Source organism: Pleurodeles waltl, chromosome 8 (genome assembly GCF_031143425.1).
Source record: "Pleurodeles waltl isolate 20211129_DDA chromosome 8, aPleWal1.hap1.20221129, whole genome shotgun sequence".
In the NCBI taxonomy this organism is placed as follows: domain Eukaryota; kingdom Metazoa; phylum Chordata; class Amphibia; order Caudata; family Salamandridae; genus Pleurodeles; species Pleurodeles waltl.
This window is the reverse complement of record NC_090447.1, coordinates 997,807,718-997,822,044: the sequence shown is the minus strand read 5'-3', so window position 1 is coordinate 997,822,044 and position 14,327 is coordinate 997,807,718. Positions and strand designations below refer to the sequence as shown.

At 43.0% G+C, this 14,327-nt stretch overlaps 1 protein-coding gene across 15 annotated transcripts in view; it reads left to right on the top strand.

The window, feature by feature from the left end:
* Positions 1-14,327, top strand: part of LMO7 (LIM domain 7) — a 411,754-nt gene that overhangs the window by 391,832 nt on the left and 5,595 nt on the right. For all 15 annotated transcript variants that reach the window (XM_069205263.1, XM_069205262.1, XM_069205261.1 and 12 more), the window contains 2 exons: positions 603-711; positions 2,750-2,852. In XM_069205263.1, coding sequence (XP_069061364.1) covers positions 603-711; positions 2,750-2,852 — 212 coding nt within the window. The remainder of the gene's footprint in view (positions 1-602; positions 712-2,749; positions 2,853-14,327) is intronic.

Below are 14,327 nucleotides of genomic sequence, written 5' to 3'. Positions count from 1 at the left end.
ACAATTGATTTGAATGTTCATATTCTATTTGATGGGCCGGCCCCTCTGGGTACCCCTATCACCATGTATTTAAAAAGTGCAACTTGGTCGTAGACTGAAGGATGATGGCTAAATCAAACTTTTCCTGGACAGTAACAAGGAACCTCCGAAAAGGACATCAACAGAACAGAGTTGCAACTGCAACTCTTTCTGCAGTAGAATCTACTAACCGTGACTGAAGGTCGGTGTGTGTGTGTCTGTATGTGTAATATAAGTATGCATATAGAAGTGAGAATTTGTATATCGAATTCTTCCGGGAATGTGTGAGGGTGACATTTGGTTTCATTAATATCATTGAAACAAAATTGGAAAATATAGGTATCTTCCTTTTTTGGGTACATATTGTGTGTGGCTGAAGAATGAGTAGGGACGTTGGGATGAATCTGAGGTGTGTTGGGATGTCTCCTGGTAAGCAGCGTCTTCGCAGTGTAAGTATGGCTTTATTGTTCCATGTGTAAGTATTTTGTTCACGTTCTAGCAGCAGTATGTTATAGAGTCTTAAGATATTTTTACGTTAGTCAGCTGATTTACAGTTTCCAGTGATCTTCTCATTCTGTATCTAGGTCTGTGAGTGGAAAAAAATTGTGCTCATATTGTAATAACAATCTGGGCAAGGGAGCTGCCATGATCATCGAATCTCTGGGTCTTTGTTATCATATACAGTGTTTTAAGGTGAGAGTTGGGAAGGGTACCTAAGCAACAGCCCTTGAAGAACGCATGGCTCTGCTGAAACTTGGTTGCGGGCGCTCAACTAACACCAGCTTTATCTCGCATGCATGATTTCATGTAACAGTAGTTTATAAATTTGGTAGCTCACTGTGTTGTATATTTAAAGCTGATGCAGTTAGAAAGCTCTCAAAGATTTTGGCTGAGCACACTAGCCAACAGTCCGTGGTGGATCAGGAAGATTTAAAAGAAGACAGAAACTGACATAAAGTAAAACCATGAAACCGAAACAAATTAAAACATATGGTAACAATGTGGTATATTGGAGAGCAACGCCCACAGCCTAAAATTCCGTTAAGATACGCCGCTTCTTAACTAGAATGAGGAAAATATGTGACTGTGCACTGGCAAAAAACAAACTTTGGAAAATGGATTTCATTTTGATCCCGTTTAAGAAGGATGCCTGCGGATGTGTTCATGCTAGAATACATTAGCACAGATCATGAACCCAACAGAAGTATAATACACTTTCTTTCACTTTGTGGGAAATTTGATGGAGATCATCAGTTGTATAATGGTTGCATAAACGTTAAACATTTCATTGGTTTATTTTATTTACATTTTTTAGAGTCTTGTCAATCATGGCACACTGTAGAATGAGCTTAAAGATACAGGCTTATTGATGAGCAATAAAACATTTGTATACAATCCACCCGGATAATCCTGACGCGAATATATTGTTCACACCTCAAGGTGCACCTTATATGGAAGTAAAACAAAGTCCATATTCAAATGCTGTTTGACCCAATACAAATTGAAACTCTTTCCTAAAAGCATACGGGAAGTAGGCATAGGGGTAATATAATAGCATTTTTAGAGTCTCGGAGTAGGGAAAAAAATAAAATAAAAATAATAATAATCTGAGGCAGAGTTTGAATATTGCCAACATTAGAAACATAACCTCTTGGCAAGTTTCTGCTTCGGTTGTAGCCCTCAGGAATCACTAATTTAGAGTAATTGCTTCACATGTGCAGCAGCCCAATTTGCATTCAGTTATTCATTGAAATGGCAACCAGCAAAGCATTTTAAAGATAGGATGAATTTCACTATCACAAATCAGTAAATACTCGAACCTGATTGAAGAGTAACTATACGCAAAAGTCTGTGGCCTGAATGGCTTCTTGATAGTTGTGTAAAAGATTGTCTAATCAGTTCACTACTTTCTCCCCTAAATCATTTTCTACTTCTGAAGATTTTCACTTTGGTTTCCGCAAAAGGGAGAGTTAGTATGCGGTGGAAGCGCATGGGCTCTGGCTACACTAAGGGCAGGTCCAGGCACATCAAAGTGGAATAAAAGGAAGGCTATAGTATTGTACCTTGGAAGTCTTCCTTACTTCACTAGGAACCTACTAACTCCCACTGATAAGTTGTGAGAAAAGTAAAACACCAAAAGAAATGAAGACGGAATCCTAATGCTCCCTCGTGAAATCTCAACTATAGTGAAAGACAAAACAGGAAAAAAGGTCCTAACAGTTGCTCGTAAAGAATATTAAGGATCACTTTAAATAGCAACTGAAAACAAAATGGTGGGAATACAGTTCACTTAAATACGCTTAAAGTAGAGGCAAACAATATAATTAATTAATATATTATTTAAGAGCAGATTAAACGAACATTAAAGCAAATCTTAGTTGGTAAAGTTACCTACCTTGGTGCACATAATGTTGCATGGCATCTGCAAGTGGTGATCACGCCCTTGCTTTCAAAATCTTTTTTTGTTTTCAACCACATTCTAGGTGAGCTTTTATTAACCGAATGACCTTTTCAGACTCTGCTTCTCTTTTTTTAATCTGTCCTCACTTCTGCAATAACAAATTGTATTTGCTCCCTTTGGCTTCTTTTTAGCCTTCTAACCATTGAATGTTGCTCTGCTGCTGCTGGGATTCAGGGTGCAAGTTTTGCTGCCTTTGTCTTGCTGCAAACCTTATGACTCATTACAGACCACTTACCACTTTTGGCATTCAAATGCACTTATTTTCCTCAGTGTGTCGCTTGTGAATCTGATCTTGGAGGCTCACAGACCGGGGCAGAAGTCAGAATCCGAAACAACGAACTGTACTGCAACGGCTGCTACACCAGATTCAAAAGTAAGCTAATATTTGCTTGTGTGTGTGGTGGATATGTCTGTTGCTCATTTTCAGGATTTAAATTTCAGCACTGATCCAGTTTTTGAAATATGCTTTGGATCATAATCATGGCTTTCCCTTCGTCCACTTTAATCAGGTGTGGTCTTTTTATAAAACCAATCACTTCACGTGAGTGTGTGTCTTAGGCGCAACATAGACCCGGAGAACTGTTCCGCGTCTGTGGTTAGTTTGCGTCCATGCTTCTGAGGAAATTGAATCCCACGTGTGCACAGCAGATGTGCTTTCGTCTAATTAAATTAAAATTATAGCCTTACCATGATTTCTTGTTTACAGAAGTAACATAAACGGTGGTTTAGCTAGATTCAGCCATTAATTGAAGCCTATAATTAAGCTGCATGCAGTTCTAGTCTTTGCAGAGTTAAATCAGTGGGTTTGACTTTTTTTGCCACTAACAACTAACCATCAATCCCCACCAGTAAAAATAGTTTATGCAAATACTCTTTTCCTTTTTGTTGCAATTCATAACAAGCAATCTGTATCTTACCTCAATAGCATGGGTGAGATGGGAGTGTAGACAAGGGATTGATACTTTCGTTGGGAGGATTATATTCATTGAACGCACTGAATGCAACAGATGTTATAAACGGGAAGTTATAGGTCAGAAAATTTCGAATAATTTTCTGTTTCCCTCTCCATTTTCTTTTTTGTTTCCTGGGAGTGAAAGATCTTTCCTCCTCCTGTGTCACATCGCCCCTTTCATATCATCCCCTCACCCTCCTCAACAGCAGAGATACAGGGACTACTCACTGATCTAAAAAATCATATATTAAGGCCCATAGTTATACTTTTTTAGCGCCGCATTTACGCCGCTTTTTGACGCAAAAACGGCGCTAGATTACAAAATGCAATTGTATTTTGCAAGTTTGCGCCGCTTTTGCGTCAAAAAATGCCGCAAATGCGGCGCTAAAATAGTATAAATATGGGCCTAAATTCTTGCTGAAGTCCCAAGGACCGGCTGCCTTAAAGTAATACTCGACCAAGGTAGCAACAATAAAGAATATAGATTTTAATGTGAATTGTATTAGTGGTTTTTTTACAGCGGAGCAATAGCAACAATTTAAGAAACTGTACAATGCAATTCGAACCCAAATTAATGATTCTGTGTTAGGACCTCCTAACTTAGTGACTCATTTCAAATTGTTTTTGCTGTGGTCCACGGCAGGGTCAGTCAGTCAGTCAGTCAGACTTTATTTCCAAATGGTTTTACAATGGTTGCATGTTCAAAACAGGCACCTTTACCATTATGAACTAGCGTTGTCTATGAGATAGTTTGATGTACCCTGTTTAGTTACCTCTTGTCTTCTCACTTTCCCCAAATCTTGCACAGCAGCAAATTTGAGATGGTGCGCAATACCACTGAGTGCAGCGTGCTGTATAATGTTTACTTTTATTTTACTTTTACAGTCCATTAGGATGGCTGCAAGTTTGGATTCTTAATTATACTTAAGCTGCAAGCAACTGAAGTTTGTGACTAAATAGAAACCATATAATTATGAATGGACCCTTCGCCTCTTGCCACACACTAACAACTTATGCCCGGTCTGTTGCAGGACCGGCTTTAGGGTAGTGTGATCAGTGCTGCTGCTGCACTGGGCGTTAACCGGGTGGGGAGCACGGCAGAACTGACCCCAGGCAGGGTGCTGTGTTGAGCAATAACTCGCCATTTAAAAGCACCCACTGCAGAGTTCCTTGTGCATCCAGCTTTCAGGCAGCAATAAAAATGCAAGATAACTCTTGTGATTCATGTTCTTGCTAGAGAGAGAGATGGGAGCTTTGTCTAGTGGCAGTTTTGACTCACGGTAAAGTAGCGCAGATGGTTAATATGCCTGCTGCACAGAACATATCTATGTTTTATGTGGATAGCTGAGTGGGTTAGTAAAGCTAGCCCTTTCCCACTCTTTAAGACAAATGAAATGTATTTCAAAGAGGGGATACGAATGGATGCAGGGCACTTTTGCCGGGTTATAGAGAGGGAATCCGAGGAGGCAGTCATTGGGGAAGGGAGGGTTGGGTTTGTGGGGGTGGGAGGGGTGACAAAAAGATTGTTGCACCGGACGCCACCAGGGTTAAAGCTGACCCTGCTCTGCTGTAATTGTGTATAATATGTACAGTGTGTTCCTGACTAAATTCGATTCATGTGGTTTTCTTTAAAAATTGTCTGTAATTATGGACTCTAAAATTAAATGTTTTTTTAAACTTACATAAAAGCTTAGCAGTGCCTTTTCTTTTAGCAGGTTTTTATTGGAAATGTCCTTCACCAAAGGAGCGTAACATTTAGGAGCAATGATCAGGACATAAAAGAAAGTGAATTTGCCGCTACAACAGGCAAAGTGTTTTCATGTCGAAGATGCTCGTGGCAGTCAAAGAAATGTATTTCTTCTGCAGTTCAGCATGTATTTAGTATTTGGCATCAAACACCACACCCAATTTGTAGTCTAAAACATTAGATGAAATAATCTGCCAGATTAGTATAATTATACATTTCAGATTGAACTGGAGCAGCCCCACGCTCTCCTCCCATCACTTTAGACATTGTCCGCTTCCCCGGTTCCTTGTCCTGGCCTTTCCTCTTCAATAATACCTCGGTTTAAATCAGGACATATGTGGCCTCTATAAGTGTCCCAGTCTTTACAGATTTTCTCCCATTTCAGGTACAACCCCTGCCCTCGTAAACTACCCGTTCTGCCATCATACACAAATCCATGTCTCGCTTCCAAGCCCCCGTATCTGGAGCCATTCCAGCTCCCCGTGCTTTTGTAGTATTTCTTTTTGCTACAGCCAGTCAAACCATCATTCATATCCTTTGTGCCCTTGTGACATCAGTTTCAATCTAGATGTTCAGAGTATATTGTTTTGTGGATACACTGATGCCCTCACCCCCACCATCCTCAGGCATTCTGCGACTGCTGTCCAATATATTTGCCTTCCTAAGCACTAACAAAGGATATGACAAAAAGGTACGTCTGCCCGCAGGCAAAGTGCGTCTCAAGCCCATCCCATCTTTACCATTGTTGTTGGGGCACATTAGGAGCGATGGAGGAACCTCATCTGGACTAATCTGAACCCAGAGTGTGTCTCCATCTCCTTGGATGCAGTCAGGGCCTCCTCTCACTCTCCATCATCAGTCACTTTTAGAAATGTGGTCTCTAGTTGGCAGTGAGTTGCCCCCTGTCCAAGTAGGGACACTCACTCTAGTCAGGGTAAGGGAGTTACGAAGCTAAGATAACCCCTGCTCTCACCCCCCTGGTAGCTTGGCACTAGCAGTCAGGCTTATTTCAGAGTCAATGTGTAAAATATTTGCATGCACAAACACACTGTACCACAGTAAAAACACCACAAAAACACTCCACACTAGTTTAGAAACAGCCAATATTTACCTGAGTAAAACAAGACCAAAATGACAAAAATCTAACAGAAACAAGCATAGGTATCACTTTTTAAAGATTAAATCTTAGTAAAGCAATTAGAAACACAATAGCAACTGGGGCTATCACAGCTTCTTGACGGAGTTGTTTCCAGCAGTCTGACGCCACTCGCAAGGGATTGCAGGCTGGTCACAGAGTCACACGGACCCCTGGTACAGTACCTTGGAAAACTACGAGGAAACAAAGACGTTGCAAGGAGTCAGGGGGGTGCGGCTTCGCTGGTGCAGTGCTGATTCCTTACTGATACCGGGGAGGTGAGGCACCAGTTCTGTGCTGCCATGCAGGGGCGGTCAGGCGTCGGTTACTTACGATTGCAGGGGAGGTGAAGCAGCATCTGTGGCAAGGCGTCGGTTCCATACGACAAGGCAGGGGCAATGAATCCAGCAGGTCAAGATGCGAGGTGTTGACTTTGTGGTGCCACAGACGTCTGTGACACAGTGCTCTGGATTCACACCGTGGTGGGATTTTGGAGGTGCTGTAGCGGCTTCAGTCATGGCTGTTACACCCAGCGGGGACCACGGCTCTTGTGCAAGTGCTGCATGGAGTTGAGACAGTGGCTCCATTTCCAAATTTGCTCTGGAGTCGGTGTGCTTAGTTTCTTCTTAATTGCACCAGAACTCACTCCCAAGTGCCCAGGAACTGGATTTGGCAACACTTGGTGAGTCAGGACTCTCAGCAAGAGAGCCCAGGTGCCGGCAGATGAAGCCTTTGATGTCCCTCAGACTTCTTAAGAAGAAGCAAGCTCAGTCCAAGCCCTTGGAAGCAGATGTAGAAACAAAACCAGTCCTTTCACTCCTAGGATAGGAGCAGCCAGCAGAAGGTCAGGACAGTAAAGCAGCATGCAAATGGCTGTCCCTCCTACAGCATCCAGCTCTTCTTCCTGGCAGATTGTCCTCCGTCCATAAGGATTCTAACTATGTGGGGTCAGAGGTCCAGTTCTTATACCAATTTCTGTCTTTGAAGTAGGCAAACTTCAAAGAGAAGTCTTTGTACTGCACAAGACCTTGTCTTTCCCTGCCCTGACCCCAGACATACTTCAGGGGGTTGGAGACTGTTTTGTGTGAGGACAGACAGCCCTACTCAGGTGCAAGTGTCAGTTCCTCCCACTACTCTAGCTCAGGAAGATCTATCAGGAATTGCAGGGCACACCTTGGTTTCCTGACCCAGGTGTGTATTCAGCAGAAAGGCAGAGGCACAGAATGGCTAACTTTCTAAAAGTGGCATTTTAAAGCTTACAATTCAAAAACAAACTTCACCAAAAGATGTATTTTTAAATTGTGAGCTCAGAGAACCCAAACTCCGCACCTCTATCTGCTACCAATGAGAGATTACACTTAAAAGATATTTCAAGGTTATCCTCATGTTACCCTGAGGGAGAGAGATGCCTTGCAATAGTGAAAACTGAATTTAGCAGCTTTTCACTATCAGGACATGTAAAACACACCAGTACATGTCCTACCTTTGAAATATACTGCACCCTGCCCATGGGGGTGCCATGGGCCTAGTTTAGTGATGTCTTACATGTAGTAAAAGGGAAGATCTGGGCCTGGCAAGTAGATGCACTTGCCTGGTCGAAGCAGCAGTTTAAATCTGCACACACACATGCTGCAGTGCAGGTCTGAGACATGTTTACAGGGCTACTGCTGTGGGTGACAGTCAGTGCTGCAAGCCCACTTGTAGCATTTGATTTACAGGCCCTGGGCATACATGGTGCACTACACTAGAGACTTACTAGTAAATCAAATCTACCAATCATGAATAAACCAATCAAAAACACAATTTAGACAGAGAGCATATGCACTTTTGCACTAGTTAGCAGTGGTAAAGTACCCAGAGTCCTAAAGCCTACAAAACAGATCTGAAAAAATAGGAGAAAGGAGGCAAAAAGTTTGGGGATAACCCTGCAAAAAGGGCCAGGTCCAACAGTCATCCTTCTCCCACTTTTCCTTTAGGGGCAACAAGACATCGCTGGAGTGATTAAGTAGTTTCTTTTAAGTCAAGGAGGTGGTCTTTGAGGGCATATATTCGTCAAGTAGCCTGTCCTCTAAGGGCAGAAAGGAGACTCTGGAATGTCTGTCCCTTTTGGGAGTATCGCTCTTAGTGCGTGACTGAGTTGCACTTAGCTGAACACTTCAGAGGGCGCCAGTTGGTATTCTCGCTGCAGGTCAAGCCAGGGGGTGACATCAACCTGCGTCCATATGTCACCCACCTTGGAGATCCCTATAAGGTCCCATCTCCAGCCCCACTGCCTCCCACAGTTGAATTGAATTGGATTCTTATATAGCACAACTGCCGCTCCCTAAGGAGCATCCTGGCGCTATGCTGAGAAACCACTCCATCGTGATGCTGGAAAAAATCATAAATCACCAGGTCAGAGGATTAAATAATAGCAGAGTCAATCAGGAGTTGTAAAAAGCCAGGTCTTCAGTTTAAAAAAAAAAAAAATTACTTCACTATCAGTAAATCGTAGGGGCATAGGAATTTTGTTCCAGGCCCTGGGACCAAGGACTGAAAAAGATTTGCCACCTTATGCCTGAAGAAGGCAGGCTTGTGAAGATTTGCCTAAGAAGATGTCAGAGGCCTAGTAAACATGTCGTGGGTACATCTGGCTGTTAAATATCTTGGCCTGGTGGACTAGTATTCTCCAAAAGTTAGTAAAAGAAGTTTAAAGAGCACCCGTTTATGTACAGGCAGCCAGTATAGGCTCATCAATGTAGTTGAGGCAGATGCACATCAGGTGAGTCTTAATACTAACCTGGCAGCTGCGTGCTGCACCATTTGAAGTTTGTAAATCGCCTGTTTGGACGAGCCGGCATATAGGCTATTACAATAATCCAATCTGGATGTGATCGACGCGCATTCAACAGTTTTCTTGGCTGCCAGTAGAAGATAGTCGAAAAACTTGTTTAATGATTTTATTAAACAAAAACACATCCCTGCTACTGCAAGTACTTGTGGACGGAAGGACAAGGTGGCGTCAAATTTTGTGCCTAAATTTCTGACAGTCTAAACCAAGGCAGGAGGTGGAGTAGCATATTCTGGCTGCCATCTGCTGAGGACAAAAGAGTTGGATGCGTCTACCAACATGATCTCAGTTTTATCAGTGTTTCACCTTAAATAATTGGATTGCATCCACTGGATAACTGCAGAAAGGCAGTTAACCTCAGAACTGATGGAAGCTTTATCTAATGATAAGAACAACTGAGCACCATCTATGTAGGACATGGCTTCCATACCAAAAAAAGTGATACTCGAGATCAATGGGGTCATAAATACATTAAAAAGAACCGGGCTCAGAGATGAGCCCTGAGGGACCCCTGATGTCACTATTGTTTCTGTGGATGAGAAGTGAGCTAATAGAACCATTGGTGTATGGTCTGTGAGGAATGATAATATCTAAGGCAGAGCAAGTCCTGGGATCCTGCAGTCCTGGATACAATGCAACAAAATATCGTGAGAGATGGTGTCAAGTGCAACGGACAAATCAAGTAAAATGAGCACTGCATTTTTTCCTGCATCCAAAGGTATCCGCTACTTCCAATAGGGCAGATTCCGTTGAATGTTTAGGACAAAATCCTGATTGGCATTAGTGAAGTAAATTAGTTTTTTCTAAAAAAAAAAAAAAAACATTTGTTGTGTATTGACCAGTTTTTAAAGCATTTTACTCATGGCAGGTAATACAGAGATATGGGGCACATATTTGATAATACTTTTGGATCAACTAGAGGTTTTTTCTGCAAAGGTTTAACCACTGCGAGTTTCCACTCCATTGGGACCTCTCCAGTGGCTAGTGACGTATACAATTTTTTGTTGATCACTGGATTGTCCACAATTTTATGCAAAAGTGATGGGGGGCAGGGGTCATTTGGTGATCCTGATTTTCAAAACAAGATTGCCTGCCAAGACTGGGCTGAAGTGACTGACTGGAAAACGACCAGAGATTCTATTTCTGACTTTGGTAGATTTCCAGCCGCCGGGACACCTGCCAGACATATAGGGTTTATAAAGTCTCGTTGGATCCTTGGATTTCTTCTTTCTTCCTAGTGTGACTGGAGTGAAATGATCAATTACATTAGTAATCCATTCATTGAAGGAGGCGGCATCGGCTGCCATGTTACCCACCAAAGTAGGACGAGAGGTACCTAGGTTGATTGAAAAATTCAGGTTTCTTAGTAATTTGCCCCAGCTGCGTGTAGTGGGAGAAAATAGGTTTGATGTGGAAGCTGTCTTTTCCTGCTTAGTAAAAATCCGGAAAGGGGAGCAGCATATGGTCAGACCAGCTCTGTCCAATCGAAACCTCCAGCGTCAAATTGGATTTATTTGAAAAAATCCCATTTAAGGTATGACCATCAACATGAATGGGCCCATTTACTAGTTGATTAGGTCCCACTATACTTAGTGTCTAAAATATTAGGTGTATCAGGATTGTTTTCACACTCGAGGTGAAAGTTGACCCTCCCCCATTATAGAGAAGTGCGCGTAACGTAATGACAGAGGGGCCAGGACATCACTCAGCAAGACTAGTAATGCTGACACAGATGTCGCACGCGTAGTTACAGCCTCCACCAAGAATACTGTTGCCTTCTTCCAGAGTTGCACCTCTAGCCGCATGGGGTATTGACAAACTCCATGTCTAGTTCCACCAAATAAGGGTTGTGGTTGTCCCCGTGGTCCCAGCACCATTAAAATATGGCAGGTTTGACCAGACCTGAACAGCTTTCTTGACACTGATTTGGATGGCGTGTGCTAGCTCATCTAACATGTAAGGCCACCTTACAAGTTTCTTTGAGCTTGCTTTATCAGAGGTCTCCGTACAGAGGCCTTGGCAGGGCTCTTTTCTGGGTCTGTATTGTTCCTTGAGTGAGCCTCAAGCTTTTCATTGTGCTTTAACCTCTTAGCTGATGGGCCATTCCCCCCCACCAGTGCAGATCCCTATTTGGGGTAGTTCGCGCTTAGGCCTTCATAACGTTTTGCCCACATAAGCTATCCACGCCAAATTTGCGTCCTTTTTTTCCAACATCCTAGGGATTCTAATGGTACCCAGAGTTTGTGGTTTCCCCTGGAGGAGACCAAGAAATTAGCCAAAATACAGTGAAAATTTCGTTTTTTTTAAAAAAAAATGGGAAAAAAGGGCTGCCGACGAAGGCTTGTGTTTTTTTCCCTGAAAATGGCGTCAACAAAGGGTTTCTGGTGCTACAATCACCATCTTCCCACCTTTCAGGAACGGGCAGACTTGAATCAGAAAACCACATTTTTCAACACAATTTTGGCATTTTACTGGGACATAGCCCATTTTTACTATTTTTGGTGCTTTCAGCCTCCTTCCAGTTAGTGACAGGAATGGCTGTGAAACCAATGCTGGATCCTGGAAAGCTAAACATTTCTGAAAAGTAGACAAAATTCTGAATTCATCAAGGGGTCATTTGTGTAGATCCTACAAGGTTTTCCTACAGAAAATAACAGCTGAAATAAAAAAATATTGACAGTGAGCTGAAAACAGCCATTTTTCTCCACGTTTTACTCTGTAACTTTTTCCAAAAAATATCAGATTTTTTTGAAGCAATATACCGTTACGTGTGCTGGACTCTTCCGGTTGCAAGGATATATAGGGCTTGTAGGTTCATCAAGCTCCCTAGGTACCCAGAGCCAATAAATGAGGTGCACCTTGCAATGGGTTTTCATTCTATACCGGGTATCCAGCAATTCATTTGCTGAAATATAAAGAGTGAAAAATAGGTATCAAGAAAACCTTTGTATTTCCAAAATGGGCATAAGATAAGGTGTTGAGAAGCAGTGGTTATATGCACATCTCTGAATTCCAGGGTGCCCATACTAGCATGTGAATTACAGGCCATTTCTCAAATAGAAGTCTTTTTTACACACTGTCTTACATTTGGAAGGAAAAAATGTATAGGAAGACAAGAGGCAATAACACTTGTTTTGCTATTCGGTATTCCCCCAAGTCTCCCGATAAAAATGGTACCTCACTTGCGTGGGTGGGCCTAATGCTCGCGAAAGGAAACGCAACATGGACACATCACATTTTTAAATTGAAATCTGACGTGTTTTTTGCAAAGTGCCTAGCAGTAGATTTTGGCCTCTAGCTCAGCCAGCACATTGGGAAGCCTACGAAACCAGTGCATTTTTGTAAACTAGACACCTAGGGGAATCCAGGATGGGGTGACTTGTGGGGCTCTCACCAGGTTGTTACCCAGAATCCTTTGCAAACCTCAAAATTTGGCTAAAAAAACACATTTTCCTCACATTTCGGTGACAGAAAGTTCTGGAATCTGAGAGGAGCCACAAATTTCCTTCCACCCAGCGTTCCCCCACGTCTCCAGATAAAAATGGTACCTCACTTGTGTGGGTAGGCCTGGTGCCCGCGACAGGTTATGCCCCAAAACACAACGTGAACACATCACATTATCCCAAAGAAAACAGACATGTTTTTTGCAAAGAGCCTAGCTGTGGATTTTGGCCTCGAGCTCAGCCGGCACCTAGGGAAACCTAGCAAACCTGTGCATTTTTTAAAACTAGAGACCTAGGGGAATCCAAGATGGGGTGATTTGTGGGGCTCTGACCAGGTTCTGTTACCCAGAATCCTTTGCAAACCTCAATGTGGCTAAAAAAACACTTTTTCCTCTTATTTCGGTGACAGAAAGTTCTGGAAACTGAGAGGAGCCACAAATTTCTTTCCACCCAGCGTTCCCCCAAGTCTCCCGATAAAAGTGGTACCTCACTTGTGTAGGTAGGCCTGGTGCCCGCGACAGGAATAGATCACACAACGGTCAATGTTGGTCCTTACATGAGGCAGCTTTTCACCCTGGGGTGATCCATTCCAGACGCAGGCACTAGGTATAGGCACTCAAGTGGGGTAGTGTTTTTTTATCAGGACAGGTGAGGAATCACTGGGTGGTAGGAATGTTGTGGATCCCAGCATATTCCTGTAGTTTGTGTGACAGAAATGTGAGAAAAATAGAGTTTTTATTCAACATTTCAGCTTTGCAGGGTATTCTGGGTAAGAAACCTTTGGGGAATCCACACAAGTCACACCTCTGTGGACTCCCCCGAATGTCTAGTTTCCAGAAATGTTTGGGTTTAGTATGTTTCTCTATATGGCCGCCGAACCCAGGACCAAAAACACAGGTGCCTGCCTTACAAAACCAGTTTGTTTTGTGATAGATAATTTTGATGTCTCCACAATACGATTTGGGCGGTGGAATTTGGGGCTGAACTAAATTGGGGAGCTCCCAAGAGAGCACTCTCTCTCTCTCTGCTTGCCGCCGCATTCACCTGCTCTCTGGGTTGGGCTAACCCACTATTACCCCGTTGCACAGACTGTGCTTGCGAAGGGAAAGCAGGACTGTCCTCATCACCTCCCTCATAATTTACTGGAAGAGGAGTTATTGAATGGGACTCCTCTGACAGAAAATTCACTCCCAGAGTCTGTGCCATTGTCCTATCCCTCAGATGCTGTCTCAGTCTCTGATCCCGTGTCAGAGCTGTCCTCTATAACCCGAGTGACGGCAGCAGTCATCCTTCAAGATGCCATCTCTGCTATTGGCTAAACTGTTGCTCTAAAACACTAGCCTACGTAGACAGTCCCAAAATCGATGGTGTGTGTGTGAGATACGTGCAACAGTAGAGGCCACCTTACCTGCACTTCTTCCCTCAATCAGCACATTCTTTCAAGACACTCAAACACCTTGTCACATACCATTTGCCACAGTCTTTAGCACCTCCTGCGCCCAGTCCAACAATCATTATTGGTGCTCCCAATCCCTCCTCCTCGGATTCCCTCATTACCACCCAGCAAAAGTGCCCTTCATCTCTCCATAGCCGCCCCCGCACATACATTTCATTTGTATTATAGCGCAGGTAATGGCTGACTTTACTAATGTACTCAGCTATTGACATAAAATACAGATTTGCTCTTTGCAGTAGGCATATAAACCTTCTGCGCTTCTTTATGGCACTAAAACTACCACTA